The sequence below is a fragment of the Tilletiopsis washingtonensis genome (assembly GCF_003144115.1).
Source record: "Tilletiopsis washingtonensis strain MCA 4186 unplaced genomic scaffold FA09scaffold_2, whole genome shotgun sequence".
Classification (NCBI taxonomy): Eukaryota; Fungi; Basidiomycota; class Exobasidiomycetes; order Entylomatales; genus Tilletiopsis; species Tilletiopsis washingtonensis.
Genome location: NW_020311999.1, coordinates 842,845 through 866,411, shown reverse-complemented (window position 1 = coordinate 866,411; position 23,567 = coordinate 842,845). Strand labels below are relative to the sequence as shown.

General features: G+C 67.3%; 11 protein-coding genes across 11 annotated transcripts; 4 read left to right on the top strand and 7 right to left on the bottom strand.

Annotated features, from left to right (window-relative positions):
* Window positions 1–2,233: 2,233 nt before the first annotated feature.
* On the top strand, window positions 2,234–4,682 carry FA09DRAFT_333257 (kinase-like protein; the record flags this gene model as incomplete). Its single annotated transcript, XM_025743679.1, has 6 exons — window positions 2,234–2,332; window positions 2,386–2,483; window positions 2,533–2,653; window positions 2,710–2,916; window positions 2,969–4,287; window positions 4,343–4,682. 6 exons carry the CDS (start codon window positions 2,234–2,236, stop codon window positions 4,680–4,682), a joined length of 2,184 nt encoding a protein of 727 aa, XP_025601245.1.
* A 378-nt stretch (window positions 4,683–5,060) lies between these two features.
* FA09DRAFT_336356 (AhpC-TSA-domain-containing protein) lies at window positions 5,061–6,360 on the bottom strand (the record flags this gene model as incomplete). Its single annotated transcript, XM_025743876.1, has 7 exons — window positions 5,061–5,166; window positions 5,222–5,251; window positions 5,306–5,445; window positions 5,504–5,537; window positions 5,590–5,603; window positions 5,659–5,668; window positions 5,744–6,360. 7 exons carry the CDS (start codon window positions 6,358–6,360, stop codon window positions 5,061–5,063), a joined length of 951 nt encoding a protein of 316 aa, XP_025601244.1.
* A 565-nt stretch (window positions 6,361–6,925) lies between these two features.
* Window positions 6,926–10,017, bottom strand: FA09DRAFT_327678 (hypothetical protein). Its single transcript, XM_025741482.1, has 14 exons — window positions 9,830–10,017; window positions 9,739–9,770; window positions 9,490–9,684; window positions 9,288–9,435; window positions 9,027–9,238; window positions 8,873–8,965; window positions 8,640–8,818; window positions 8,501–8,582; window positions 8,303–8,445; window positions 7,928–8,248; window positions 7,680–7,877; window positions 7,470–7,631; window positions 7,301–7,412; window positions 6,926–7,246 (listed from the first exon to the last, which is right to left on the bottom strand). Exons 1-14 carry the CDS (start codon window positions 9,978–9,980, stop codon window positions 6,989–6,991), a joined length of 2,286 nt encoding a protein of 761 aa, XP_025601243.1. The 5' UTR covers window positions 9,981–10,017; the 3' UTR covers window positions 6,926–6,988.
* A 774-nt stretch (window positions 10,018–10,791) lies between these two features.
* On the top strand, window positions 10,792–14,701 carry FA09DRAFT_327677 (hypothetical protein). The gene is made up of 8 exons (XM_025741481.1): window positions 10,792–10,925; window positions 10,978–11,069; window positions 11,123–11,342; window positions 11,611–11,760; window positions 11,816–11,861; window positions 11,913–11,992; window positions 12,044–12,142; window positions 12,195–14,701. The coding sequence occupies exons 1-8, from the start codon at window positions 10,815–10,817 to the stop codon at window positions 14,481–14,483; spliced, it is 3,087 nt and encodes a 1,028-aa protein (XP_025601242.1). The 5' UTR covers window positions 10,792–10,814; the 3' UTR covers window positions 14,484–14,701.
* On the bottom strand, window positions 14,640–15,468 carry FA09DRAFT_333255 (putative MBF1-multi protein bridging factor mediates GCN4-dependent transcriptional activation; the record flags this gene model as incomplete). Its single annotated transcript, XM_025743678.1, has 4 exons — window positions 14,640–14,708; window positions 14,761–15,011; window positions 15,271–15,399; window positions 15,456–15,468. 4 exons carry the CDS (start codon window positions 15,466–15,468, stop codon window positions 14,640–14,642), a joined length of 462 nt encoding a protein of 153 aa, XP_025601241.1.
* Window positions 15,469–15,850: 382 nt separating this feature from the next.
* FA09DRAFT_336352 (hypothetical protein) lies at window positions 15,851–16,291 on the top strand (the record flags this gene model as incomplete). Its single annotated transcript, XM_025743875.1, has 1 exon — window positions 15,851–16,291. One exon carries the CDS (start codon window positions 15,851–15,853, stop codon window positions 16,289–16,291), a length of 441 nt encoding a protein of 146 aa, XP_025601240.1.
* Window positions 16,292–16,383: 92 nt separating this feature from the next.
* On the bottom strand, window positions 16,384–17,423 carry FA09DRAFT_120986 (hypothetical protein). Its single transcript, XM_025739036.1, has 2 exons — window positions 16,729–17,423; window positions 16,384–16,647 (listed from the first exon to the last, which is right to left on the bottom strand). Exons 1-2 carry the CDS (start codon window positions 17,337–17,339, stop codon window positions 16,533–16,535), a joined length of 726 nt encoding a protein of 241 aa, XP_025601239.1. The 5' UTR covers window positions 17,340–17,423; the 3' UTR covers window positions 16,384–16,532.
* Window positions 17,424–18,168: 745 nt separating this feature from the next.
* Window positions 18,169–19,209, bottom strand: FA09DRAFT_333254 (ESCRT-1 complex, Vps28 subunit; the record flags this gene model as incomplete). The annotated part of the gene is made up of 5 exons (XM_025743677.1): window positions 18,169–18,228; window positions 18,294–18,354; window positions 18,416–18,672; window positions 18,876–19,133; window positions 19,186–19,209. The coding sequence occupies 5 exons, from the start codon at window positions 19,207–19,209 to the stop codon at window positions 18,169–18,171; spliced, it is 660 nt and encodes a 219-aa protein (XP_025601238.1).
* A 257-nt stretch (window positions 19,210–19,466) lies between these two features.
* FA09DRAFT_336350 (hypothetical protein) lies at window positions 19,467–20,071 on the top strand (the record flags this gene model as incomplete). The annotated part of the gene is made up of 4 exons (XM_025743874.1): window positions 19,467–19,543; window positions 19,602–19,672; window positions 19,761–19,829; window positions 19,992–20,071. 4 exons carry the CDS (start codon window positions 19,467–19,469, stop codon window positions 20,069–20,071), a joined length of 297 nt encoding a protein of 98 aa, XP_025601237.1.
* Window positions 20,072–20,127: 56 nt separating this feature from the next.
* FA09DRAFT_327670 (hypothetical protein) lies at window positions 20,128–21,642 on the bottom strand (the record flags this gene model as incomplete). The annotated part of the gene is made up of 6 exons (XM_025741480.1): window positions 20,128–20,350; window positions 20,411–20,659; window positions 20,724–20,789; window positions 20,843–21,098; window positions 21,158–21,307; window positions 21,364–21,642. Coding segments are annotated over 6 exons (1,051 nt in total), but the record flags the coding sequence as incomplete, so codon positions are not given.
* A 645-nt stretch (window positions 21,643–22,287) lies between these two features.
* FA09DRAFT_289561 (S15/NS1 RNA-binding domain-containing protein) lies at window positions 22,288–23,507 on the bottom strand (the record flags this gene model as incomplete). The annotated part of the gene is made up of 2 exons (XM_025739947.1): window positions 22,288–22,523; window positions 22,886–23,507. Coding segments are annotated over 2 exons (858 nt in total), but the record flags the coding sequence as incomplete, so codon positions are not given.
* Window positions 23,508–23,567: the final 60 nt, after the last annotated feature.

The window sequence follows — 23,567 nt, the reverse complement described above, 5'->3', positions numbered from 1 at the left end:
TTCTGTGGAGCAGTAACAGATGAGTCATGGCCTTTCGACGCAAAGCCCGACAGAGCACTCCGCCGGCTGCAGGCGCATGGCGGCAACAGCGTACCCGCAAATCTCGCTGCTCAAGTACACACGGCAATTTTTGGAGACTGGATGGAGGAGCTCAGCATCATGGCGGACGAGATAGTGTACCACGAAACTCTCTCTGCGCTTCTCCTCGAGGGTCTGCGCGAGGAGCTCCATTCTCTTCTAGGCAGTATAAACCTCAACAAATTGTCCCGACGCCTCTTCCCGCTTATTAAAGACGGACAGTGGCGAGACGTTTATTTCGATAACGGGCGAGTCCATCAAGAGCGCTCCAGGCTTCGAAAGAAGCTGCGACGTCTCCAAGAGGGCGGAGATGAGCTTGACTCGCTCTTGGAAGAGCTCTCCGAAGATGGCAGGCGGGGACGCATCGAGCTTTCACTGACTATCACCGAACACTCGTAATGACGCTAGGTATCGTCGTCTGGCATGCCTTGTCACAGACCAAGAGGCAGCGCTCATCTTCGCGCCTTGCGCAAAACCTCAATCAGCAACCGAACGTCACGGCGCTGCGCCAACTGAGGCTCGCGCGAGGCCAGACCCCGAGCTCAAGACCCGTCCTCTGCCTTCGCTCTTCGCTCTTCTTATGTCCCTTCCGCACGCAATCTTCGCGCCCTTCGCTCTTCAAGCCGACGGCAAGCCTCACTCAGCACCCGAATGTCACGGCACTGCGTCAACCGAGGTCTCAAGCTCAAGCTCCTCTTCGTTCTCCTCTTGCTCTACGCCTTCGACCCGTCATCACCCACTCGTCTATCTCGACGCGCAAGAACGCGTGTAAAGCATCTGCTATGGGCTTTCCGCCGACTTGTCGTCATACTCGGCTCGCTGCGGCTCGCTCTAAGCCGGTCGCGCCAGCAAGACGCCGAGGCGCGCTCCGCTCAGCCTCGCTCTGCGCGCGGCCAGTTCGGCGTCCACACTGACGCTCGACTCTCTACGGCAGCGTCAACTCGCCTCTTTCCCCAATGTTTATATTTTTATATAGCTTTTCGGCTGGTCATGCTCGCGTGAGATGCGCCGAGTAGCCGTGAGCGGTCGAGGCAGCGCTTCACGGAGGGGATGCGAGGCGAAGCAGCGCGTCGCCCGCGGGCACGTGACGCCGCTCAGGCACGCGCCGGCGCGGCGGAAGTGGATGTTGCGGGCGCAGCACGGCCAGGCACACAAGCGCGCCGCGCCCCTGAGCCGCGCCCACGCCCATCAGGTGCCGCACGATGACGCGCGACGATCTGGGCGTCGCAGAGTGGGCCCCAATCTGGGCCGGGCTTGGGGATGAAATCATGCGAGCTCGTGCGAACCCTCGAAATGGGATAGGGGTTGGGTGCTCGGCGTGTGTCGTGCGACGAAAAGGCCAGCGCGCTGCTAAACTGCGAGCGAGCCGTTGGAGTTGAGCGGCTGGATTCCTGGGGCTCTCGCTGTGTGTGGGGCGTGCGCGGTGCGGCCTCGGAGGTAAGGCGGCGGCGCGGGGAGCTCGCTCGCGCGCGGCTGTCGGTTGTGCTTCACCCGCGCGGCAGCGAGCGGGCGCGCGGGCGTACGCCTCTCACGCAGCACAGCCGCCGGTGCGCATCCATCGGGCACAGCTCGGCCTCGCCTGCCCTTCGCAGCTCTCACCGCAACACCACATCCACATCCGGCTCCCTCTCGCCCTCACGACCTCACGACACCCGCCTCCTCACGCCTGCCTCTTACGACCTTACGACCACCCCTTGCATCTGCGTCGCTGCACCGCTTGCGCCGTCTCTCTCCTCGCGCGCGCGCACCTCGCCCACTCACTCAGCGGCCGCGCACACGCCGCGCCGCCCCTCGCCTGCCGCATCTGCCGCATCTGCCGGCCCTCGCCCTCGTCTGAGCACGTGTTTGGGCTAGCGTCGCCTGCGTGAGTGACTGCGCCTTCTTCGTGCAATCTGCGCAGCTCGTCCCGCACCGGTGCGGGCGTGCCGGCTAGGGGTGCGCGCGCATGCGCAGCAGCACTTGCCCCGGGTGTGCCGTGTACGGCACGCCGGTATAAGCATGCCGAGCCTGTCGCTTCCGCAGCACTTCCATCCTCTCCACCACCATGTCTGACGCCACGCAGCAGCAGACCCGCACGCAGCGCCGCCTGCACAAGCTCCGCACCGCGCAGCAGCAGCTGCCCAAGCGCCGCACCTACGCCGAGCAGGCCGTCAGGATGGACCGCTTCGACGTCATCAGCTTTGCCGACCTCACGGGCCCCAAGGGCGGCGAGTGGGTCAAGATCGGCGGCGGCAGCTTCGGTGTCGTGTACCGCGTGAGTGTGCAGTGAGGCGGCGAGGCGCGACAGGCGCTGATGCGTGCGCGCAGGGCGAGTACCTCGGCACGGAAGTCGCGATCAAGGAGGTGCTGGCGAACAACACGTACGATGTGGAAAAGTACTTTGAGCGCGAATGCGTGCTGATGAAGTGAGTGGCAGTGCAGCGAGCAGGATACACCGCGCTGACCAGGCTACAGAGAGGCACGGCACCCCAACATCGTGCAGTACATCGGCCTGACGAAGAGCCCGGGCGCCGACGGGCGCATCTACATCATCAGCGAGTTCGTCGGCGGCAACCTGCGCTCGTACCTTGCCGATGTGAGTGGCGCAGCTGCAGCTGCAGCGTCGCCGCGCTCACCACGTCCACTCTGCAGAAGCGCAAGCCGTTCGACTGGCCGCTGCGCATGAGCTTCGCCACCGACATTGCGCGTGCCGTGGCGTACCTGCACGCACGCAACTGCCTGCACCGCGACCTCAAGGGCGAGAACCTGCTCATCACCGCGAACGACCGCATCAAGGTCTGCGACTTTGGCTTTGCGCGCATCGCCGCGCGCAACGAGGACGAGATGCGCCGCATCAGCGTGAGTGCAGCATGTGACATACGACTGAGCCGCCTGCTGACGGCCTGCGCAGTACTGCGGCACGGACGGCTACATGTCGCCCGAGATCCTGATGGGCGTCGACTTCAGCCTGCCGTCGGACGTCTTCTCGCTCGGCGTCATCTTCTGCGAGATTCTCTCGCGCCACCTCGTCGACGGCAACACGTTCAAGCGCGAGATGCCCGGCTTTGGCCTCGACGCCGCCGAGGTGCGCGAGATGGCGTCCAAGGGCTGCCCGGAGCGCTTCATCCAGCTGAGCCTGGACTGCGTCGACGAGGACCCGAGCGCGCGCCCGGACATGCGCGAGGTGATCCGCCGCCTGCGCGAGATCGAGCAGGAGGTGCTGGCGCGCGAGGCGCAGGCCGGCACGCTGCGCTGCGTCGGCAGCCTGCGCGGCTCGAGCCTGCAGGCCGTCGTCGGCACCAAGGCGTCCAGCAGGCGTGCCGGTGGCCGTCCGATGCCGCCGCGGCTGCCGTCGTTCAGCGGCCAGGTGCAGGTCGGCTCCTCGGCACCCATCCGCGAGGAGACGGCGCACAGCCGCGACTCGTCGGGCAGCGAGAGCGACGAGGACATGAGCGAGGCACTGGCCGCGCTCGAGAAGGTCGGCCTCAACCCCGCCTCGCTCGACGGGCCCGAGTCGGCGCTCGGCACCATCACCTCGGCCAGCACGTTCAAGGTCTCCGGCCACGGCAACCCCTGGTGGAGCGACGAGAGCAGCGCGAGCCTGCCGAGCCTACGCAGCTCGTGGGTGCGCCGCGCCACTCCCGCCGATGAGGGCGCCAAGGCCGAGAGCACGTCTGACGAGGACAAGGCCGGCGACTCGCAGTACAGCACGTCGGTCGTGCGCCCGTCCAAAACCAAGGAGATGCACGCGCCGCTGCCGATGACGATGTCGGCGCACACGATTGGCCGCGAGGGCGCCGCCGACGTGTCCGAGTCGAGCATCACTGTGCGCGGCCACGAGGCGGCGCCGACAGAGGTGCAGCCGCTGCTCGAGGCGGCGCAGGCCGAGGCGGACAACTCGGGCGACGACGAGGTGACGCAGTCGTTCATGACGGCGCGCTCGCGGCGCCAGGAGGCGTCGCTGGCCATGGCGACGATCTGCTCGTCGATCCACAGCGGCCACGGCCCGCTCTACCACCGCTTCACGCTCATCAAGAACGGCATGAAGCGCCCCGCCTCGCTCGGCTCAGCCGCCGCCGCGGCGGCCTCGGGCAACATTACCGCCTCGCAGGTCGGCGGCAGCCTGCTGCCGCCCGGCGTCATCCTCGCCAACGCGCTGTCCAAGTGCCACGTGTGCGGCCGCCGCCTCGGCTTTGGCGCCTTCATGGACTGCGACGACTGCCCCTACAAGTGAGTCTTGCGCGCGTCTGCACGCCTGCCACTCGTGCTGATCGTTCGCCTTCAGGACTCACGCTGGCTGCGCCGAGTACGCCGAGCCGACGTGCCAGGAGATGGCGATTCCCACCACGCCCGTCCTGACGCCCGTCAATGCTTCTCGCCGTGGCTCGCGCGGTGCCGCCTCGCCGACGACGAGTGCCGGCTCGCGCGCCCAGTCGCCCGCCACTGCCGCGCTCGCCAAGGCAGCTGCAGCACTGGGTCAGGCGCAGCAGCGCACCTCGTCCCCGCCGCCTCCGCCGCCGACGTCGTCGACGCAGTCCAGCTCGGGCCGCGGCCTCTGGAAGGGCCGCAGCAAGCGCGCCAGCAAGAGCCCGCCTTCCTCTGCTGCGCCCGTCGCCCGCGCCTGATCAGCGCATGCCCCCCTCACGACCACCTTCACGACCCCCTCTCTGATCCGGAGAATGCCCTTAACGACTCCCCGCAGCGCCGCTCGCGTGCCGCGGGACCGCATTCACAGCTTCGGACACCGCATCCTCCTTTCGTCTTCTTGCCTCGCGCGCCCGTCTCTTCTTTTGGTCCTCCTCGCCTCCGCCTTTCTCCATCATCCGACGTGGCCCATCTATAATCTCGGCTCTTCCGCGCAATACATTCGTCTGACATACGACGCGCAGCGGGCATAAAGAAGGCGCGTCGCATTGAGAGAGAGGTCGGAAGCAGGAGAGACAGCGAGAGAAGGCAGCAGCTGCACGAAGCGCAGATGAAGCACGAGAAGGCAGCGAGCAGGCCTACTTGAGCCCCTCGGCCACCTTGTACGACGCCGGCGCACTGTCCGCCGGCTTGACGCCCACACTGCTGTCGGCGAGCAGGCCCTCGGCATCGATGACGAAGTGGCTGCGGCAGCGAGGCGTCAGCAACGCGCATCGCGACACGAGGCGGGTCTGCTCACCTGCGCGTGGTCGACGACTTGTTGCCCGTCCTGCAGAAGCACGCGCATCAGCATCGCTGCGGGCACAGCACCTGCGCGACTTACAGAGCGCCGATGAGCTCGCGCTTCGGGTCCGAGAGCAGCGAGTAGGGAAAGCTGTTCTTCTCCTTCCAGTTCTTCAGCGGCGTCTCGTTGTCGTTGGACAGGCCGTACACCTCGAAGCCGAGCGCCGTGAACTTCTGGTACTGCGGGCGCGGAGTGTGAGAGACGTAGATGTGGCGGAAGCGGGCGACATGCACGCACGTCGTCGCGGAAGGAGCAGGCCTGCGTCGTGCAGCTGCGAAGAGGAGATGAGCGATGAGAGGAGCGAAGCACATGCCAATGCGCACCCCGGAGTGTTCGCCTGCGAGGCAGAGTCATCAGCAAGGATGCTGGCAAGAAGCAGCGAGCAGACACACCTTGGGATAGCTGTGCGATCGCAGCACATGGACGTGCAGTGGTCAGCTCGGCAGCTGCAGAGCTCACCTTGCACGGCCCACTTACGTGAAGATGACGGCCTTGCGCAGCGCGCCGACGTTGACCGTGTGGCCCTGCTCGTCGTTGAGCGCCATCTTCGGCAGCGGCTCGCCGACGCTCAGCTTGCCCGCGCCGCCCGCAGACGCAGCCTTGGAGCTGGGCGCCTTGCTGGCGGGCTTCGAGCCGGCCGCCTTGCTGGCCGGCTTGCTCGCCGCCTTCTCCTCCGTTGCCGCAGCGCCCGCCTTGCTAGCAGGCTTGCTCGCCGGCTTGCTTGCCGGCTTCTCGGCGGCACCCTTGCTCGCCGGCTTGCTGGCTGCCGCACTGGCAGGCTTGCTCGCCTTGCTGGCCGGCTTGCTGGCCTTGCTCGCCGGCTTGCTCGCCGGCTTCTCCTTCTCCTCCGTCTTCTCCTCCGCCGCAGGCGCCTCAGCAGCCGCCTCAGCAGCGGGCGCCTCGGCCGCCGCGTCCTTCTTGGCCTTCTTGTCGGCGCCGGCCGTCTTGGCGGCGCCGTCGGCGGGCGCACGCTTCTGCTTGGGCGCAGCAGGCGCCGGCGCCGGCTTCTCGGGCTGCGAGGCGATGCGCGCCGAGGAGCGGCGCGCCGACGGCTCGCTGTCCGCCGGAGTGGAGGCCGTCTTCTTGGGCGGCATGGCGTGGGTGTGCGGGCGAGTGAGAGGGATAAAAGTGCGAGAGTGGGATGCTGGAGTGCAGCGGCGTGAGCAGCGAGTGAATATGCGAGCTCAGTGAGACGCTGGATGGATGTGGTGGAGCGGAAGACGGCCTCTCGTCGGGGCCATGGCTTCATCAAGGCGCGGCGGCGGCCCAAGCGCGCCCCGCTCGCCGCTGGCGTGCTTGCTGCGCTGGCGTGTGGCGCGCGGCGCGTCGCCTCGATGCGGCAGACGCGCCACACCAACACGTGCCTCAGGGGGCAGCGGCGCCTCGGCTGCGGCACAAAGGGCCCTCGCTCTCCGGCTATGCCAGCTCCCTGGGCAATTGACGCCGCTGCACTCAGCACAAGCGCTTGATTCTGCAGCGGGCGACAGCGCACGCTTCGTAGCCCACCTCGCGGATCAGCTCAGCCTCAGCCCAAAGAAGCGCCCCAGCAACCTGCTGCTCTGAAAGCGCGCGCAGATTCTGCACGACGGCTGCTCGTCCTCACTGTCGCTGCAGCCAGAGACACGAAGGCGAAGCTCACTTGTTCTCAAGGAGATATACAGGACCTCACTGTGGGCTTCGTAGCCGCTCTCTGCGCTTCACAGAGCCAAGGAAAGAGAGAAGCTACATGCTTCCGCCTCGCTGGAACTCGGCAACGGCCTTCAGGCCGCGATCGAGGCGCTTCTTCTTGTTGTCCAGCTCCTCGCGTTTCGCAGCGACGTCATGAGCCTCGCGAAGATACTCGCGTGCCCGCGGCTCGTTGTGCTCGCCCGTGAGGCCGAGGTCCTCCATGACTCGCTCGAAGGCGGCGGTGGAGACGGGGCGGATGAAGTGCACCGTGAGGGCGCCCTGGAAGGCATCGATGAAGCGCCGGAAGGCAATCTGGCAAGAGCATCAGCGACAAAGTCACTCCAAGCGAGACGAGCAGATGCTCACTTTCCAGGAACTGCATAGCTCCGCGGCGATGCTGAGTTCGCTTGCCCACTTCTCGTGGCAGGACTGCGCGTCGGTCGGGTCTCCAGGGGTCTGCGCATCAGGACGAGGCATGCTGTTGACGGCGGTCAGCAAGATTCTCGCAACCCCGATTGAGCCGGGAACCCCTCACTTTTCTTGCCGCATCTCGTAGAAGGCCTCGAAGAACTCAGAGCGCTGGCGCTCAAACTCATCCTTGTTCATGGTGTGGGGCCACAGCTCGAGGTCGCACACCTTCTCAATGAAGGGCCAGGCATCATTCACGGTCTCCTGGACGAGCTCGGCCATGCTCGAGCTGAGTGTCTTTCAGCGTGAGCCTCCCGCCTCCGTCGCAAACACTCACGCTGCAGCGTCTTCCAGACCTCCGAAAGAGTACTGCGCGAAATGAGAAGTCGCGAGGCTAGTGTACTTGTTGTGGAGCAGCTCTTGAGCTCGGTCGAAGGCGGCCTTGGCAAGTTCGTTCCAGTGCTTGACGCTCTCCGTGATGAGCGTTTCTTTGATGGACCACGGGCAATTGAAAGGCAGCATGTCCACCGTTGCGCTGCAAGACGTCAGAATCCGCACTGATCGCATGCCTCAAGTCATGCTCACCCATCGCAGCGCTCCAGTATATCCGTCAGCGTCAACCGCATGGGATCAAAGCCCGGCGGGGTTTCAAGCTCAGCGAAGTTGTCATCCTTCAGGGTGACCGTCAAGTCGACAAGCACCGGTCGAGTTCTGACACTCGAGGTTGTATCTGCAAGCTTGCCGAGAATTTTCGCTTCGGGCGATGCAGCTCTGGGCTTGAACGTGAAAGATTCAGCTGCAGGCTTGTCGGCAGCTTTGACGGCGTTAGATTTCGACTTGAAGGGCTCCAAGGTGATGGCATACACTTCCTCGTCGACGAAAGGCGTGACCAGCGGCCGCATGTAGCTGAAACCCTCTTCAGAGGATGCCTGGAGCAACGCAGCAGCTACGAGTACTCACAAGAGCTGGCGTTCTAGCTGTATAACGATCTCGCGAAGCTCCTTGCGGAAGGCCGGATGGGCACTGTTCGGATTGATATGCGCGCACAGCTCGTTCGCAAACTTTTGCACGAGGCCCATCGTGTAGCTCACGCTCTTGGAAGCCTGCGGATATCTCAGACGCTCGTGGCTGATTGAGCGCTGGGGCACAGAGACGCACCTTTATCTCCATCGGGAGGTTCTTGATCTCAGCGGCCACAGAACGCTGCTGCTCGCGCAGCTGTTGCAGAATGCCAGGCAGCCTGAGTAGCGATAAGTCAGCTTTACCTCGTTCTTTTCGACTCTCAATCTGCACGCACTTCTGCTTGATTAGGTCGCCTAGTAGCACAGAAAGCCTCGCGGACAGCTTACGCGTACCCAAGCGCTGCTTGACCTCGAAAGACAAGCTCTGCCACGTGCCTGTTTGCAGGAAAGCCTCTTCGCTCTCTCGAGCCGCTTCGAAGGTGATGCGCTCGTTGAGCTCCATTGTCGTCGGGTTCTGGGCCGGTACAGAGTAAGAACACGCCTCAAAGCCACTCTCGCACGGCCGCACCTTGACAACGTGGTAACCGAGGCGCAGCGGGTTGGCTTTGCCGTTGATCACAGGGAGCCAGTTCTCAAACTCGCCTTGCTGAATGCGATCAGGCTGCAAGCAAGTTGTATCTGGCTTCAGTGCCAGTCTCACGGATGGCATGCTGACTACGTACCTTGGTGAGCACGCCGAGCGTGCGGCGGCGGTCGGGGTCAGCCTCCTTCGCTAACGCTACACCAGCTTGATTCTGAAAGTCGTCCGCCATCGTGACGGCGAGCAGAATGATGGTGTTCTCGGACTGGATGTGCGCTCGAGCGAGCTGCTTGATCAGCTCGATGTTCTCGGGGGCCTCGCCGTCGGCCACGTTGGCGATAATGCCGGGCAGATCTATCCCCAGAGGTCAGCGCGCGTGCCATGGTCCATGGGCGTGACTCACCAACGAGCGTCAGATTGGGGCAGGTGGGCCCGCGGACGTGAAGCACGACGGGGTTCTCGGTGAACTTTGTGGCCGACAGCGCTGGTAGCTTGTTCGCCGTAAGGCAGGTCTCCAGACCGAGCTCCGGGTTGAGCACATAGCGTTGGGCCTGGTCGGGCTTTGTGTCGGCGCAACTCAGCCTAAGCAGCAGATCCACACTCACTCGTCTGATGCGGCCGCTAACCAGAGCAGGGTCGCAGATGGTCTCACCGAACGGCTCCTCCCTGATCTCCTCGTTCCCTTCAGCGTCCTTCAGGAGGCGCGTGTACACTTCGCACTGCCACGGGCCCTCGTGATAAGACAGCCTGACGTCCGCTGGACAGCGCGTGCAGGTTCCAGCAGCTCGCGGAAAGGCGATCTGTGAACAGTGTGCTCAGAGCCCTGTTCCACGTCGCCTTGGCCCTTTGCTCACCTGGCTGAGTGCCTCTAGGACGCTGCTCTTGCCTGTTTCCATGAGAGTGAGCGCCCTGCGACCCGGACCTCGATGCCTGGAGCGTACTCACCGGCAGACTGGCTGCCGATGATGACGATCTTTGGCACGTCTAGCTCGCGGTCCAGCCCATGCGCCCGCAGCTGGTCAGCGAGGTGGCGCTGGCGCTGCGCGTACGCCTCGAGATGAGCCGTCGCGGTGTGCGTGTCGCCGTTGCTTGACATCGCAGCAGGAGTGTTGATAGACAAGCTGGAAGGTGAGAGGGATGGAGAGGTGGGGAAGCAAAAGCTGATTGGGCCTCGGCGCGATATAGCCGCGAGCGACGGCGGCCCGTTCGCTGCTGGCCTGGAGAGCGCAGACAGCGTCCGTTCATGCGAGCAGGCCACGACAGTGTCGGAACAGGCGGTCTGTGCACCGAGGCAAGGCTCCAGCTGCCTCTTCTTCCTGTTGCTTAGAGGTCCCTGCACGCATGACTGCATGAGAAGTCACTGGCCACTTGGCGGGGCGCCAACGGGTGTTAGGTGTCGGAAACCGCGACGGCGGCGGCCAAGCATCGGCCAGCTAGTCATGCGCTGCTGTCGGCACAAGGCCGCCAGTCTTGCCTTTCGCGGCTGATGCAGATGCTCAAGAGCCTTGTTTGCTGAATTTTGACACTCTTCAAACGACTGACAGGCATCTGTAACGGCAGACAGCTCGAGGCCTTGTCCCTGTGCGATGCGCGTCGTGTGCGCGAGGATGGCGGCGTGGCGGCGTGGCTGGCGTGTTGCTTGCTGCGCGCGGCTTGCTCCTGAGCGTGCTGCGCGCGCGAGCCGAGCCAAGGCCGGCCTACGTCAACGCGCACCGCAAGCGCCTCGTCGCGTGCGTCACAGCCACACGCATCTCGCTGCCCTTCGCAGTCAGTCGCAGCCACCTCTCGCACCTCACTCTCCTCAGCGCGTGGCAGCGAGCATCCAGCAGCAGCCATGTCGCGCCCCTCGTCGCGCGCACACTCGCGCTCCTCGTCGGCCCACTCGCTCGCCGCCTCGGCCGCCGGCGGGCCGGGCCCGGGCGCCGCCAGCATGGGGCCCGACGGCTCCGGCCGCCGCCGTGCCAGCCGCGCCGCCGAGGACGCCTACGTGCGCCAGGAGCTGGCGCCGGGCGCCGACGCGGCCTTCTGCAATGCCTTCTGGGTGAGTGCGCAGCAGGTGTGCGACCCTCGTGCCACGGCTGACGGCGATGCAGGGCACCAACGACGCCGGATACGAAGTGGTGCAGGCACGGATGAAGACGGCGGCGCGCACGCTCGAGGACCTGCGCGCGCTGTACAAGGAGCGGTGAGTGTCTGCAGCACCCTGCTCTGCTGCCGCATCTCACGCTCTCGCCGCAGCGCCGAGATCGAGTCCGACTACGCCAAGCGCCTCTCGAAGCTCTCGCGCCAGGCGCTGGGCAAGGATGAGAGCGGCGCCATGGCGGCGGCGCTTGGCGTCGTGCGCCGCGAGGTCGAGGGCACGGCCAACACGCATCTCGAGCTGGCCAACCTGATCAGGAGGGACCTGGAGGGCGCACTGGCGGAGTTTGCGGGCAACTGGTCGGGCGCCAGACGGAATGTGAGTGTGCTGAGCAGGAGAGATGGAGCTGTAGGCGCCGAGCAGGCCCCTCGGCTGTGTCGACCACGAGGCGCTCGAGTGTCGTTCTCAAGGCTTGCGCGGGCGCGCACGAAGCAGAGAGGGGATCAGCTCCGCGCAGCACGTGGCAGACCGCTTGACGGCGAGGTAGCACTGGTAGTCGAGAGAGGGCCGAAGGTCTACGTTACATCTCGAACGCAAGCGCTCGTACATGCGCCAGAGCTTCAGCTGATGCGATTGCCCTGCGCAGTCGTCTGTGGCAATCGAGAAGCTCTACAAGCAAAAGCAGACGCAGGAGGCGTACGTGGGCAAGTCGCGGGAGAAGTACGAGCAGGACTGCATCAAGATCAACGGCTACACGGCGCAGAGCAGCCTGGTGCAGGGCCGCGATCTCGACAAGGTGAGTGCGCAGCGCATCGGCAGCACGCGATGGGAGCTGACGCGCGCGCGTGCAGGTCACTGCCAAGCTCGACAAGGCGCAGGCGACCGTCTCTGGCAATGGTGCGTGCCGGCGCGAAAGCACGGCAGCGCTCAGCTGACCCGCTCGTGCAGACAAGGACTACCAGAACTTTGTGCGCGCGCTCAAGGACACGACGTACAAGTGGAACGGCGAGTGGAAGAGCTACCTCGACGTGCGTCTCCTCACCCCGTCGCTGCTGCCTTTGCTGACTGCGCCTCTGCAGCAATGCCAAGATCTGGAGGAGGAGCGCCTCGACTTCATCAAGGGCAACCTCTGGAACTTTGCCAACGCCGTGTCTGCCGTCTGCGTTGCTGATGACGAGGTGAGCTAGGCGCGGCCTCGGCGCGCAGACATTGTGCTGATGCTCGCGCTAGGGCTGCGAGCGCGTGCGTGTCTCTCTCGAGAACTGCGAGTCGGCAACAGACGTGCTCGACTTCATCCACCGGCGCGGCACGGGCGGCGCGATCCCAGACCCGCCAGAGTACATCAACTACGCCAAGGGCCAGCCGGCGCCCGCGCGGCCCTCGTTTCACAGCGCCAACTTCCAGCGCAACTCGACGCGCCCGCCGCCGCCTGTTCGGCAGCCTGCCGCCGCTGTACCGCCGCCGGCCGCAGCGCAGCAGCAGGACCCGATGCGCGACGTGACCGCCGGCATGGCAGGCATGGGCGTGGACCAGCGTCAGGAGAGCCGCTCGCGCAAGAGCAGCTCCGGTGGCTCGCAGTCTGGCGCCCACGCGCCGCGGCCGCCGTCTGCTGGGCCCGGCGCAGGCGACTATGCGCAGTATGCCCAGCAGCAGCAGGCGCCGCCGCCACAACAGCAGGCGCCAGCGCCCCAGCAGCCCGCTCCGCAGGCGGCGCCACAGCAGCAGCCGCAGCCGCAGCAGCAGCAGCAGCAGCAGCAACAGCCAAGCGCCTACCGCCCGCCGCCTGGCGCAGTCTCGCTGCCAGGCATGAGCGCTCCGCCCACGTCGCAGTCTGCGCGGCTTCCACCCAACGAGAGCAGCGGCGACAGCAACAGTGCGCCGCTCGCGGCCTCTGCTTCTGCGCCCGTCGCACCTCAGGCGACCGAGCCCGCATCGGATCCCATCGCCGATGCGCTGCGCAAGCTGCGCGAGACGCGCCCTGGCGGTCGCAGCCCGGGCCCACCGGGTCCACCGGCCAAGGGACCGGGCGCCCAGCAGTTCAACAACGTGTCGCGCGGCGGCACGCCATCGCAGCAGCAGGGCCAGTACGGCGCGCTGGGCCACCCGCGTGCTCCTTCGCCGTCGCCGTCGCAGTCCGGCGGCGTCGGACGCGCTCGCTCGCCAAGCGCCGCGTTCATGACGGGCCCGGATCGCTCCACATCGCCGCTGCCCGCATCGGTGGACGAGGTGATCGGAGGTTACGGCCAGTCCTTTCCAGGCGAGCGGCGCTCCGTCAACCTGTCGCGCCAGAACTCCGCAGCGCCGCAACACCAGCAGCAAGCGCCGCCGGCTCAGCAGCAGCAGCCGGGTGCGGGCATCGAGCGCTCGCGCAGCCCCGGGCCCAGCCAGCAGGGCTTTGCCGGTGTAGGTGCACGCGGCCGCAGCCCGAGCCCGGCGCCGTTCGGGCGCCAGCAGCCCGGACAGCAGCAGCCGCAGCAGCAACCACAGCACCACCACCAGCAGCAGCAACAGGCGCGGCCCACCAGCATGGCGCCGCCGGCGCGCTCCACAACGCCGCTCGGCATCCAGCTCAACGCCTCGGGCTCGGTGACGCACGACCAGATGGCCGAGGAGTACATTCAGCGCACGGGCAGCGTCGGCCCGGCCGCACACCGGCCGCAGGCGCAGTACGCCCCGCAGACGCATGCTCCTCAGGCACACCACGCGCCGCAGGCCTCACATGCCTCGCATGCTCCGCCGCAGCGAGGTCACTCGCCGGCGCCGCAGCACATGCCTCAGCGCGGCCACTCGCCGGCACCGCCGCAGCAGCACCCGCACGCCCATCAGCAGCAGCAGCCACCGCGCGGACACTCGCCCGCGCCGCCGAACGCCTACGGCCACGCGACGCATCAGTCGCAGCCGTCGCTCGCCACGTCGCAGTACGGCTCGGTCGGCTACCACGGCCAGGCGCCGCAGCACTACGCCCAGCCGCCGCAACAGCAGCAGGCCGCTCCGCAGGGCTACGCGCCGCAGGGCTATGGGCAGCAGCAGTACGGCGCGCCGGCGGCCAGCACATCGCCGGCGCCGGGTGCTCACGGCGCGTACGCCCATCCTGCGTATGCACAGCAGCAGGCGTCGCTGGCGCAGCAGTACGCTCCGGCGCCGCAGCAGGCTCCGCAGCACACCGAGTCGCCGGCAGCTGCCTACGCGCGCTCCTACCACGGCCAGCAGCAGAGCGCCGCCTCGTACGCGCCCGCCGCTGCGCCGACACCGGCCCCGGCGCCGGCCGCTCCGGCCGCACCTACTCAGGCGGCGCCGACGGGGCAGTACAGCGACTCGGGCCGCCCCATTCTCTTCTACGTCTCGGCGCTGTACAACTACGCCGCCTCGTCGGCCGAGGAGTTCAGCTTCACCGCCGGCGACGTCATTGCCGTCACCGAGACCAACGCCGACGGCTGGTGGCGCGGCGAGCTGCTCGACGAGGCGCGCAGAGGCAGCGGCGACGTCTTTCCGAGCAACTTCGTCTCGCTGCTCTCCTAGCGCGCGCTCTTACCTCTCGTCCGCCCCTCTGTATGACCCCTCCGGACGAAATAGAGACCCGCGTGCCGATGCCTCCGCGTATGTGTCAGCTGGATATACCTCGCATTACGGTCTACGACACGGGAGACGGGAGGAACACACGGCTGCCTAGTGCGCCTAGGACTTCTTGGGGCCGCCCAGCGGTGCGCCAATGTCCTTGCCGCGCAGCTTCACGCCCAGTGCGCGCTGTAGGGCGTGTCAGCGGCAGTGCCGCAATGCACTCGCACGCGCAACTCACCTCGAGCTTGGCAAGAATGGCGGGGTTCGGAATCGCCTTGCCGCTCTCGTACTCGGCAATCACCTGCGGCTTCTCGTTGATCTTGGTGCCGAGGTCCTTCTGCGTCAGGCCCTTCTCCTGCCGCGACTGTGCAATCGCCTTGCCCACGCTCGGCGCCACCTTTGCCGGCGGCGCCACCTCGTTCTCACGGTCCAGCTTGGCCAGGTGTGCGTGGTCGACGCCGCTGTGTGCCTTGTTCGTGCCGGCGGCGACTGGACAGAGAGGTCAGCGGGCGCTCTTGTGTGTGCGATGCCGCAGCGAGGCGTGCAATGCGAAGGGACGCGCGATGGCACAATGCTGCGCACAAGAGCAACTGGTGCTGTAACCCTCGACTTCTCAGCCCGGTCTCTCGCACTAGCTCGACGTCTTTCGATGTCTGCCGCGCTGCTCGGCCACAAGCGACGCACGAGCGCCGTGTTCGCAGCGCCCCCACACCCATCTCGCCTCTCGTGCGCGCGAAGAGCCACTCACCCTTGCGGTCGTTCTCCGTGATGGCGCCAACGGCCTTGGCACGCTCGTAGGCCGTGGGGCCCTGGCGCGCGCCGCCGCCGCCGCCCGACTGGCCGCCGCGCGTGTTGCGGCCGATGACCGTCGTGGTGTCTGGTGCGAGAGCGTGAGTGCAGGCGGGGGGCGAGGCAGGAGGCGAGGTGACGCACCCCAGTCCGACATGATGAGTGCTTGTGTGGTGTGGAGTGAAGAGTGTTGCTGTTGCGAAGCGGGCAGTGCGTGCAGAGAGAGCGTTGAAGCGATGGTGGTGGTGGTGGCGGGAAGAGTTGCTGCTCGCTCGTGTGAGCATGCCAGTAACCGCTGCCCGCTGGCGGTGCGCCGCCGCTGCGCTGACGCCAACGCCGGGCTGACGTCGTGCTGCGCCCCCCGGCGAGCGACACTGGCGCCGTGCCTTGTGGAGGTCGCGCTTCGGTGCGCTTCGGCCATCTGCTGCCCAGCCCAGCAGCGTGATGGGTCACGTGCGCTCCCACGCCCCGCACCTTGTCACGGGTCCACGCCGCGCCTGCTGCTCCACCTTCGCATCTCTCATCTCCTGCACCACGGCATGGCAGCAACACACACGCTCTCCGCACACGTCGGCGTGCTGCTGCCGCAGGTGCAGGCCCTGCACGCGCACCTCACGCACGTCGCCGCCACCTCGGCGCCGCTCTTCCTCGCCGACGAGACGCCCGCCTCGCAGCCCGCCGCGGCGCCGACCCCGGCCGCGCCCTCGTCCGCGGCGGCGCCCGCCAACGCCCCCGCGTCCTTCCTCCTCGGCACCACCTCCGACGCCGACCTCTCCGACGCCCTCGTGGCGCACCTCGGCGCGTCGGGCAGCACGCGCGCGCCCAGCGCCGCCCAGCTGGAGGCGCAGCGGGGCGCGCGCGCACTGGCGCTCGGCTACAGGCGCGCAGAGGATGCGGTGCGCGCGCTCGAGGTGGGCGAGATGAGTCTCGACGAGCTCAAGGAGACGGAACAGGCGCTGCTGCGCTTCTTGCAGCGCTGAGCCGCGACGCTGCGAGCTGCGATGCTCGCCAAGTCGCCATGCGCACTCAGAGACGCAATCGTCACACGAGCGCCGGGCGCTCGCACCGCACGTCGTCTCGAGCTCTGAACTTCATGGGCGCCAGCATCCGGCGCTCTCTCCAAGCGCGCGCTCGTCCACCGCGCCGTCTACTGCCCAAGCGGCTCGCCAGCGATCTGCTCGCCTCTTCGGCCCGCGCCATGAAGGGCAGCGCTCGCTCGCGTCACATCAAGCAGAACGCTCGACACAGCACGCGCCAGCTTGGAGCTCCCCGAAGCCAAGGATCATGCGGCCGCCTCGTCTCGCTTGCCATCCGCCAGTGGCGGCGGCGGCGGAGGCTGCCAGAAGCGGATGGATCGCCAGGACACACTTGAGCGGCAGAGCGGCTGCGGCGGCAACACGACGCTCAAGCAACTCACTCAGAATAGCGGCATGGGACGGAGCTGATGTACAATGTGATGCATTTGCCGTCTCTGCGTGACTCTCGATGCCGTCTACTGCGAGCGGGAGCAGCCTGCTTGCAAGTGCCCGGCATAGCGGACTGAGCGTAAGCCGCACGACGTCGAGCGACGCCGTGAGACGCAGAGCGGCGACGCGAGCGGCGAAAGAAGGACAAGTGCAAGGAAGCGAGAACGCTGCACCCGATAGCAAATCGAAGGCAATCAAGACTTAGCCTCAGACGGGGCGGCGCAGCATGCGTCTGCGCGCCCCGTCTGCGGCTAAGTCCGATCACTTGTGGTCTGCTGTCAGGCGGCGGTCCTGCTTGCTGGCGCTTGCCCCGCTTCGCTCGAGGCGGTGTTCGCGATGCGCCACGGGTACTGCTTCGCCGAGCCGAGCGCCTGCGCCTTGCATGCGCGCCGCGAGCCGTCGCGCGTAGCTTGAGCGACGCGCAGGACGACGTCGAGCGATGCCGCCGGAATGCAGACACGCGAGGCGAGCGAGGCATAAGAAGCACGAGCAAGCGCGAGAGTCGTAGACGAGGGCAGAGCTGCGCATCCGAAACATCCACAGACGGAGGGCGCAGCCGCATGCTACGCCTTCCGTCTGAGGATGCCCAGAGCTCGTCGATCTGCCCTCCACACCGGCAACTTCGCTTGCTTGCGCTAGCTCTAGCCTCGCTCGATGCGTCGTGTCTGGCGCACGATGCGTGCCGGATCGCCCGGCCGAGCGTGCGTGTGCGCTGTGGCCTTGCGAGGAGCTACTCGCTGCATCCGCCGAACGACATGGCGTGCGTGACCACCGCAGACCGGAGCGACGAATTGGCAGCCGGCGCGTGTAGCCGAGTGACGCGCAGGGCGCACGACGTCGTGAGGACGGAGACACATGCGAGCCGAGCGAGAGTGGACAAGAACAGGGTAGCAAGAGCGTTGCTGACGGCGACAGGCCGATGGCGCCCAAGCCGAGCCCATGCCAGGCGACGCAGCGTGCAGCTGCGCGTCCTGGCAGTGGCTTGACTTGAAGTCCGACGATCTGTTGCGACCCACACGCTCTTGCTTCCTTGGCCTTGGCGCCTCTCGCTCGAGGCGTCGTGTCTGACGCACACGCAGCTAGGCGGGCGGGCCCTGGCGTGCGTGCCGCGACCTTGCGAGCTGCGGCTCGGTCTTGCTCGCAGCTGCGTAGACGAGGCAGAAAAGTGCTTGTGCTGCTCGCGAGATAGGAGAGCTTCTCCAGCGCGCCGTGTATGACCTCGACCTGCGCTACTGCGGCTGCGGACCGGAGAGCGGCGGTTCTGGCGCGGCGTCCGGGATCGCTTGCGCAGAGGCAGGTCGCGCCTTGATGTGGAGCCGACGCCACGGGAGCCGGTGATCGCCCTCGCAGCTCGCCGCAGAGTCCTGCCCACACCCGCTCGTTCGCACGTCTCAGCCGCGCTGCAGCGAGGCGAACCAAGCGCTGTATGCTGCCTCGACGTCGAAGAGCATCTGCGAAGGCGGGTGGTCAGCATCTGCACGATGCATGGCGCTGTGGCCTCCTCCGAGCAACGCACCTGGCGCGCGTCCTCCTCGTTGATCTCATCTGCCGCTGCGAGCTGGTTGAGCTTGATGAGCCTGCAAGCCAGAGCATTGTCAGCGTCGCCAGCTGAGCACGCGGTGTTCGCCGTGCACTGACCAGCCCACAAGCTTGCCGCGTCCCTCGCCCGCGCCGCCCGCCTTGCCGTACGCGCCCATCAGGTCGCCGAGCAGCGGATGCAGCTGGTCCTTGGCGCGCAGCTTGAGCTTGAGCGCATCCATGAACGTGATGAAGGCCTGCGTCGTCTCGGCGACGCTCTGCGCGCGCTCGTTGCCCGACGTCGCGGCGTGCGAGTTGTGCTCGAGCGTCGCGGGGATGCCGACGCTGATGCGGTGCAGCGCGGCGGGGTGATGCATCTGCGTGCGGCTCGTATCAGCAGCCAGCAAGAAGCGAGGAAAAAGCGCATGGTGCTCCGGGGCTGCATAGCAGGCATGCCAAACGATGCAGCGCATACGAGAGCCCGGGACACATGCGAGGGTGCCATACTTCTCCCTTGCTTCGCGAGAGCACGGTCGCAACATGCCCCACCATAACCATAGCGACGCCTCGCAGCACGCACCTTGTAGCGCTTCATGAAGCCCTCGAGCCCGCCGACCGGCGGCGGCAGCTCCGGCCCGGCCGTCTCCTCGACGACGAGCTTGAGCACCGTCTTTGCCTGGGCGAGCAGGCGCGTGCACGCGGGCGTGTACTCGGCCTCGGGCACGCCGCCGCGCACGTAGGCGCGCTCGAGGAACTCGAGCGAGACGAGCAGCGCAAAGAGGGTGCCGCTGTTCTCCCAGGCCTCGCGCGCAAAGGGCCGCGTGTGCAGGCGCGCCTCCTGTGTGAGGGGTGAGCACGGAGGCAGGCGAGGCGAGGCGGGCGCGACGCACCTCGTAGGGGTTGATGTCGGCCATGCTGCAGCGTGGGCCGGCGGCGGCGCGAGGGCAGCGTGCTGTGTGCGAAGGGAAGGCTGTGGTGGTCGGGAAGCAAGGACGATGCGCGGCCGCGGCGCAGGATGCCTCTCGTGGTGCGTGCGCGCGCGACGCCGATGCGGGGCGCGCTGCGAGGCGATGCCATGCGCGGCCGCCTCTCTCCTGCTCACCACCACCTCCACTCCGCACTCTCCCCTCGCTCAGCTGCACGTCGGAGCGACCGCGCTCGCGTCCCCGCCATGCCCAGTGCGCCCGAGTCCGAGCAGCTGCAGGCGGCGCTGCATGCGCGCCTCGTCGAGTCGGGCGAGTGGCACCGGTGCGTGGCATTGCACGTGGCTGATGCTGCAGAGCAGTGGCTGATTCACAGGCGGCAGCATCCTCGAGATCCTGCGCCGCGGCCTCTCGGAGAGCGGCTGGCAGGCCGAGCTGCAGGAAAAGGCGCTGGGTGCGTGTGTGTGCGCAGAGGCGGCGGTGGGGACACGGCCTGGTGCATGCAGGAGCAGCAAGCTGACTGGGAGTGACATCGGCCACAGGCCACGCAAAGGCACAGGAGACGCTCAGCCTGCCCGAGCTCGTGCAGATGCTGCAGGTCGACGCCCAGGGTGAGTCGCTGTGGCGAGCCGTGCGGGCGGCAAGCAGCAAGCATGCCTCTGCAGCGGCAGCAGGCATCGGCCGGCGAACAGCGCTGCTCCGGCTGGCTCTAGGCTGGCGAGCAGACAGGGCCCCACGCACAGACGCTCACACTGCGCTCGTCCCTCGTGCAGCGAGCGTGCCGGCAGCGCTGCGCGCCGAAGTCACCGCCGAGCTGCACAGCTTCGTCTCGCGCAACGTCGAGGAGACGTGAGGCTGCGCGGGACAGAGGGTTTAGAGGGACGTAGGGACACAGGAACAGGCCGGGAACTGGAATGTGGCATGCCATTCTATTTGATTGTGCGCTCAGCAGAGGCAGTGCGAGAGTCGCAATGGGGTATGGGGCGATCCGGCGCGTGCGGTGTCTAGGGTGGAGCAGGCGTCTAAAGCAGCAAGACGGGGCATCGATGCGAGATGTAGCTGGAATGATGAAGAAGCTGCGCTAGGCCTTGATGGGCGTGGGCTCTTCGCCCTTTGGCACGAGCCACAGCAGCTGGCGAGAGCAGTGATCAGTCTCACACGTCTCCCAGGCGGCCCAGCAGCGTCGACTCACCGCCTGCACGAACTTGAAGCCCGCTGCAATCGCCACTCCGCCGCGCAGGCCAGCGCGCGAGAAGAGCAGGCACTCGGCGACGCCTGCGCCGGTGCAGAGCGCAAAGATGGCCAGCAGGCGCCGGTCGCGGCCCAGCATGCCGGGCTTCTTGCTGCCGCCCTTGCGCAGGCGCTCAAAGGGCGAGAGTGTGAGCGCGAAGAGATACGGGTCGGACGCGATTTGCGACAGCGTGGCGGTGAAGGCAACGGTCTGGAGCGGGAAGGATCAGCACAGGATTGCAGAGCTCGTGCCATGAACCGCACGGCACACTCACCGTGGCGAAGGAGGGCGAGACGAGCTTCTGCGAGGCAATGCTCTGCATGCCCATCGAGAAGGCCGTCTGCTCAAAGTCTGTCAGCCTCCGCTCGTCCACTCCTCGCGCGCGACACGCACGAGCGCAATGATGCCCGGCCAGTACTGGAAGCTCGGCTCCTCGGCCTCGGGCCGGCTGAGCAGGATGCCCGCGGCGCCCCACAGCGCCAGGCTCTGCAGCACGGCGGTGCCCATCTGCCACGCGCGCACGCGGTCGCCGAAGCGCCGCCCGCCCTTTGCGCCGACGAAGGAGCCGAGCAGAAAGGCGACGATGGAGATGATGCGCTCGGTGGTGAGCAGCGGAAAGCGCGGCGCGCCGGGCAGCATGAACTGTGCGCTGTCGCAGAGCATCGTCAGCACCGCAGTGCAAGCAAGGGTGCGGCCTGTGCTGCTCACATGTTCTGCGAGAACTGCACCATGTTGCCCGTCTGGAAGCCCGTCCACACCTGGCTGCGCGAGTAGATGAGCGCATCCACCATGCCCGTCAGCAGCGCCTGCCACGCCAGCGGCACCGAGGCCTCGTCGTGCGACACGTCCTGCTGCAGCCTGCGCATCCGAGTCAGCCGCGACAACACGGCAGCGCTCGCGATGGGAGCACGCACCAGCGGCTCCACGAGCGCGACTCATGCGTGGCCTCCGCTGCGCCCGCCTCGAGCTCGCGCTCCGCCGGCGGCGAGCTGGCGTCGGCCTTGCTCTCGTGGCCGAGCGGCTCGTCGCGGCTCGCGGGCGCCGTGTGGGATGCGCCGGCGCTGCTGCTGCCGCCGCGCGAGACGATGCGCGCAATGTCGGCGGCGCCGCGCGCCGACGGCACGCCGTGTGCCTCGTACACGGGGCCCGAGGGCAGTGCGGTGGGTGCGGAGACGGCGTCGTGTGTGTGCATGGCGGGGGGATGAGGGCGGGAGGATGCGGTGTGTTGCGCACGCGACTTAAGTTCGCCGGCAAACCCTGCACGGCCGGTTTTGCCGCGCCCCTCGCTCCGAGCGCCGAGCTGTGGATAAGCGGCACTTTCGGCCGGCCAGCGCCAGTGGGTGTTACGAAGCAGCTACAGAGGTCAAACCGACTGTTGCATGCTCAGCCGCAGCACACCGAGCATCTGAACGGGCCAGCTCATGCAAGTCAGACGGCTCTGCGGGGCAGCGGGCCCTGACCCGGGAAACGCCGTGGCGCGTGGGGACGGGTCGGTCGTGTGCCCTGCGCCGTGCTTGGCGGCCGCGCGCCATAGCGCCGCCTCGGCCGCGCCTCTGCAGCTGCTTCGCCTCGAGCACTCGCAACGGCCGTCCAACAGCCGAGCACAAGCAGCGCCCACACTCATCTGTTCGGCGCGGCAACGCCGAAGGCATCGGGAGGATCGGGCCCGGAGCAGCCACAAGTGAGGGGCACACAGCTCGGCACGCGACATGCCGGCCGAGCAGCGCCGTGCTTCCCCTCCCTGACTGTACCGTCCCACCGTGCTCGTCCACTCCGCCTCGCCTTGGCTCCAGCCGCATCACATGTGCATTGGCATCGCATTCGCCGCGCTCTTACGTCCTCCGCTGCTTCGGCATGCCGCCGAGCATCAGCTCGCCCTCGACGGCGCGCGCCTCGACGCCGATGCGCGCCAGCAGGCTCGCGTAGCGCTGCGCGCTCTGGCGCTTGAGGTACTTGAGCATGCGCGCGCGCTGGTACACGAGCAGCGCCAGCGCGCGCCGGTTCGAGTGGTCGTGCCGGTGGTTGTCCGCCAGGTGGTCGGCCATGTTGTGGATGCGGTAGGTGAGCACGGCAGCTGGGCGAGGGGTGTCAGCGAAGGTGCTCGGACAGAACGTGCGGCATCGCCACGGCGGCGGCAAGTGCCGTATGACAGAGAGGCGAGGCTGCGACCGGTGCAGCCCACGACAGCATCTCTGGCGCACATGCACGTGCGTAGTCACAAGATTCTGCCTATGACTGTAGGCGCATGGACGGGTGACGTGCTCTGTCCGCTCGTCGAGCGAGACGCACACGGCTGCCGCTGCTCTCCGAGCCACCTCGCAGCGCACCCGTCTGCTGGGCCCTTCTTCGCGCCACATCCTTGCAATGCACACCGCTGCTGCTACACCACACGACACCACTTCTTCAGACTGCACCGCCGCTACCTGCCGCACTCACCCTGCACCTCGGGACTGCCCGTGTCTGGCGGCGCGCCGACGCGCTTGCCAAAGTGGCCGACGATGCGGCGGATGTTCTCTGCCTGGATGCCGCGGCCGCTGGCGTTGCGCAGGTCGAGGATGCGCTTGAGCGTCTCGGCACTGGCCTCTTCGCGCGCCTCGAGCGCCGGCACCTGCGCCGCGGCGGCGGCCATGTCGGGCGCGGCGCTGCGGAAGTAGTCGTGGAAGATGCTGTCCTCGACCTGCACGGCGGGCAGGTCGCGGAAGAGCAGCTCGCGGTCCTTGGCGCCGAGGCCGAAGTTGAGGCGCAGCGGCCCGCCGAGCCTCTGTGCCACCTCGGCGGCCGCGGCGTCGTCGGCGTGCGTGCTGGGCACGGCGACGAGGTTGCCGCGCCGGTCCTCCTTGACGCCCCACACGGCGTCCTTCTGCAGCACGACCTGTGCCAGCTCGCAGCGCTGCCACGCGGCGCGCCCGCCGTCGTTCATCTGGTGCCCGCGCACGGGGTCGGGGCGCGTGGCCTCGAGCAGGCGTGCCTTGAGCTCCTGCGCATCCTCGTTGCGGCGCTTGCGCAGGCGCGCCGTGCGCCGGTGCCGCTTCTCGCCGGCGGGCGCCGACGTCGAGAAGGGCGCAGCAGCGGGCAGCGCGGCGGCGAGCGCGCGCAGCGACCACGCCGGCGCGGCGGT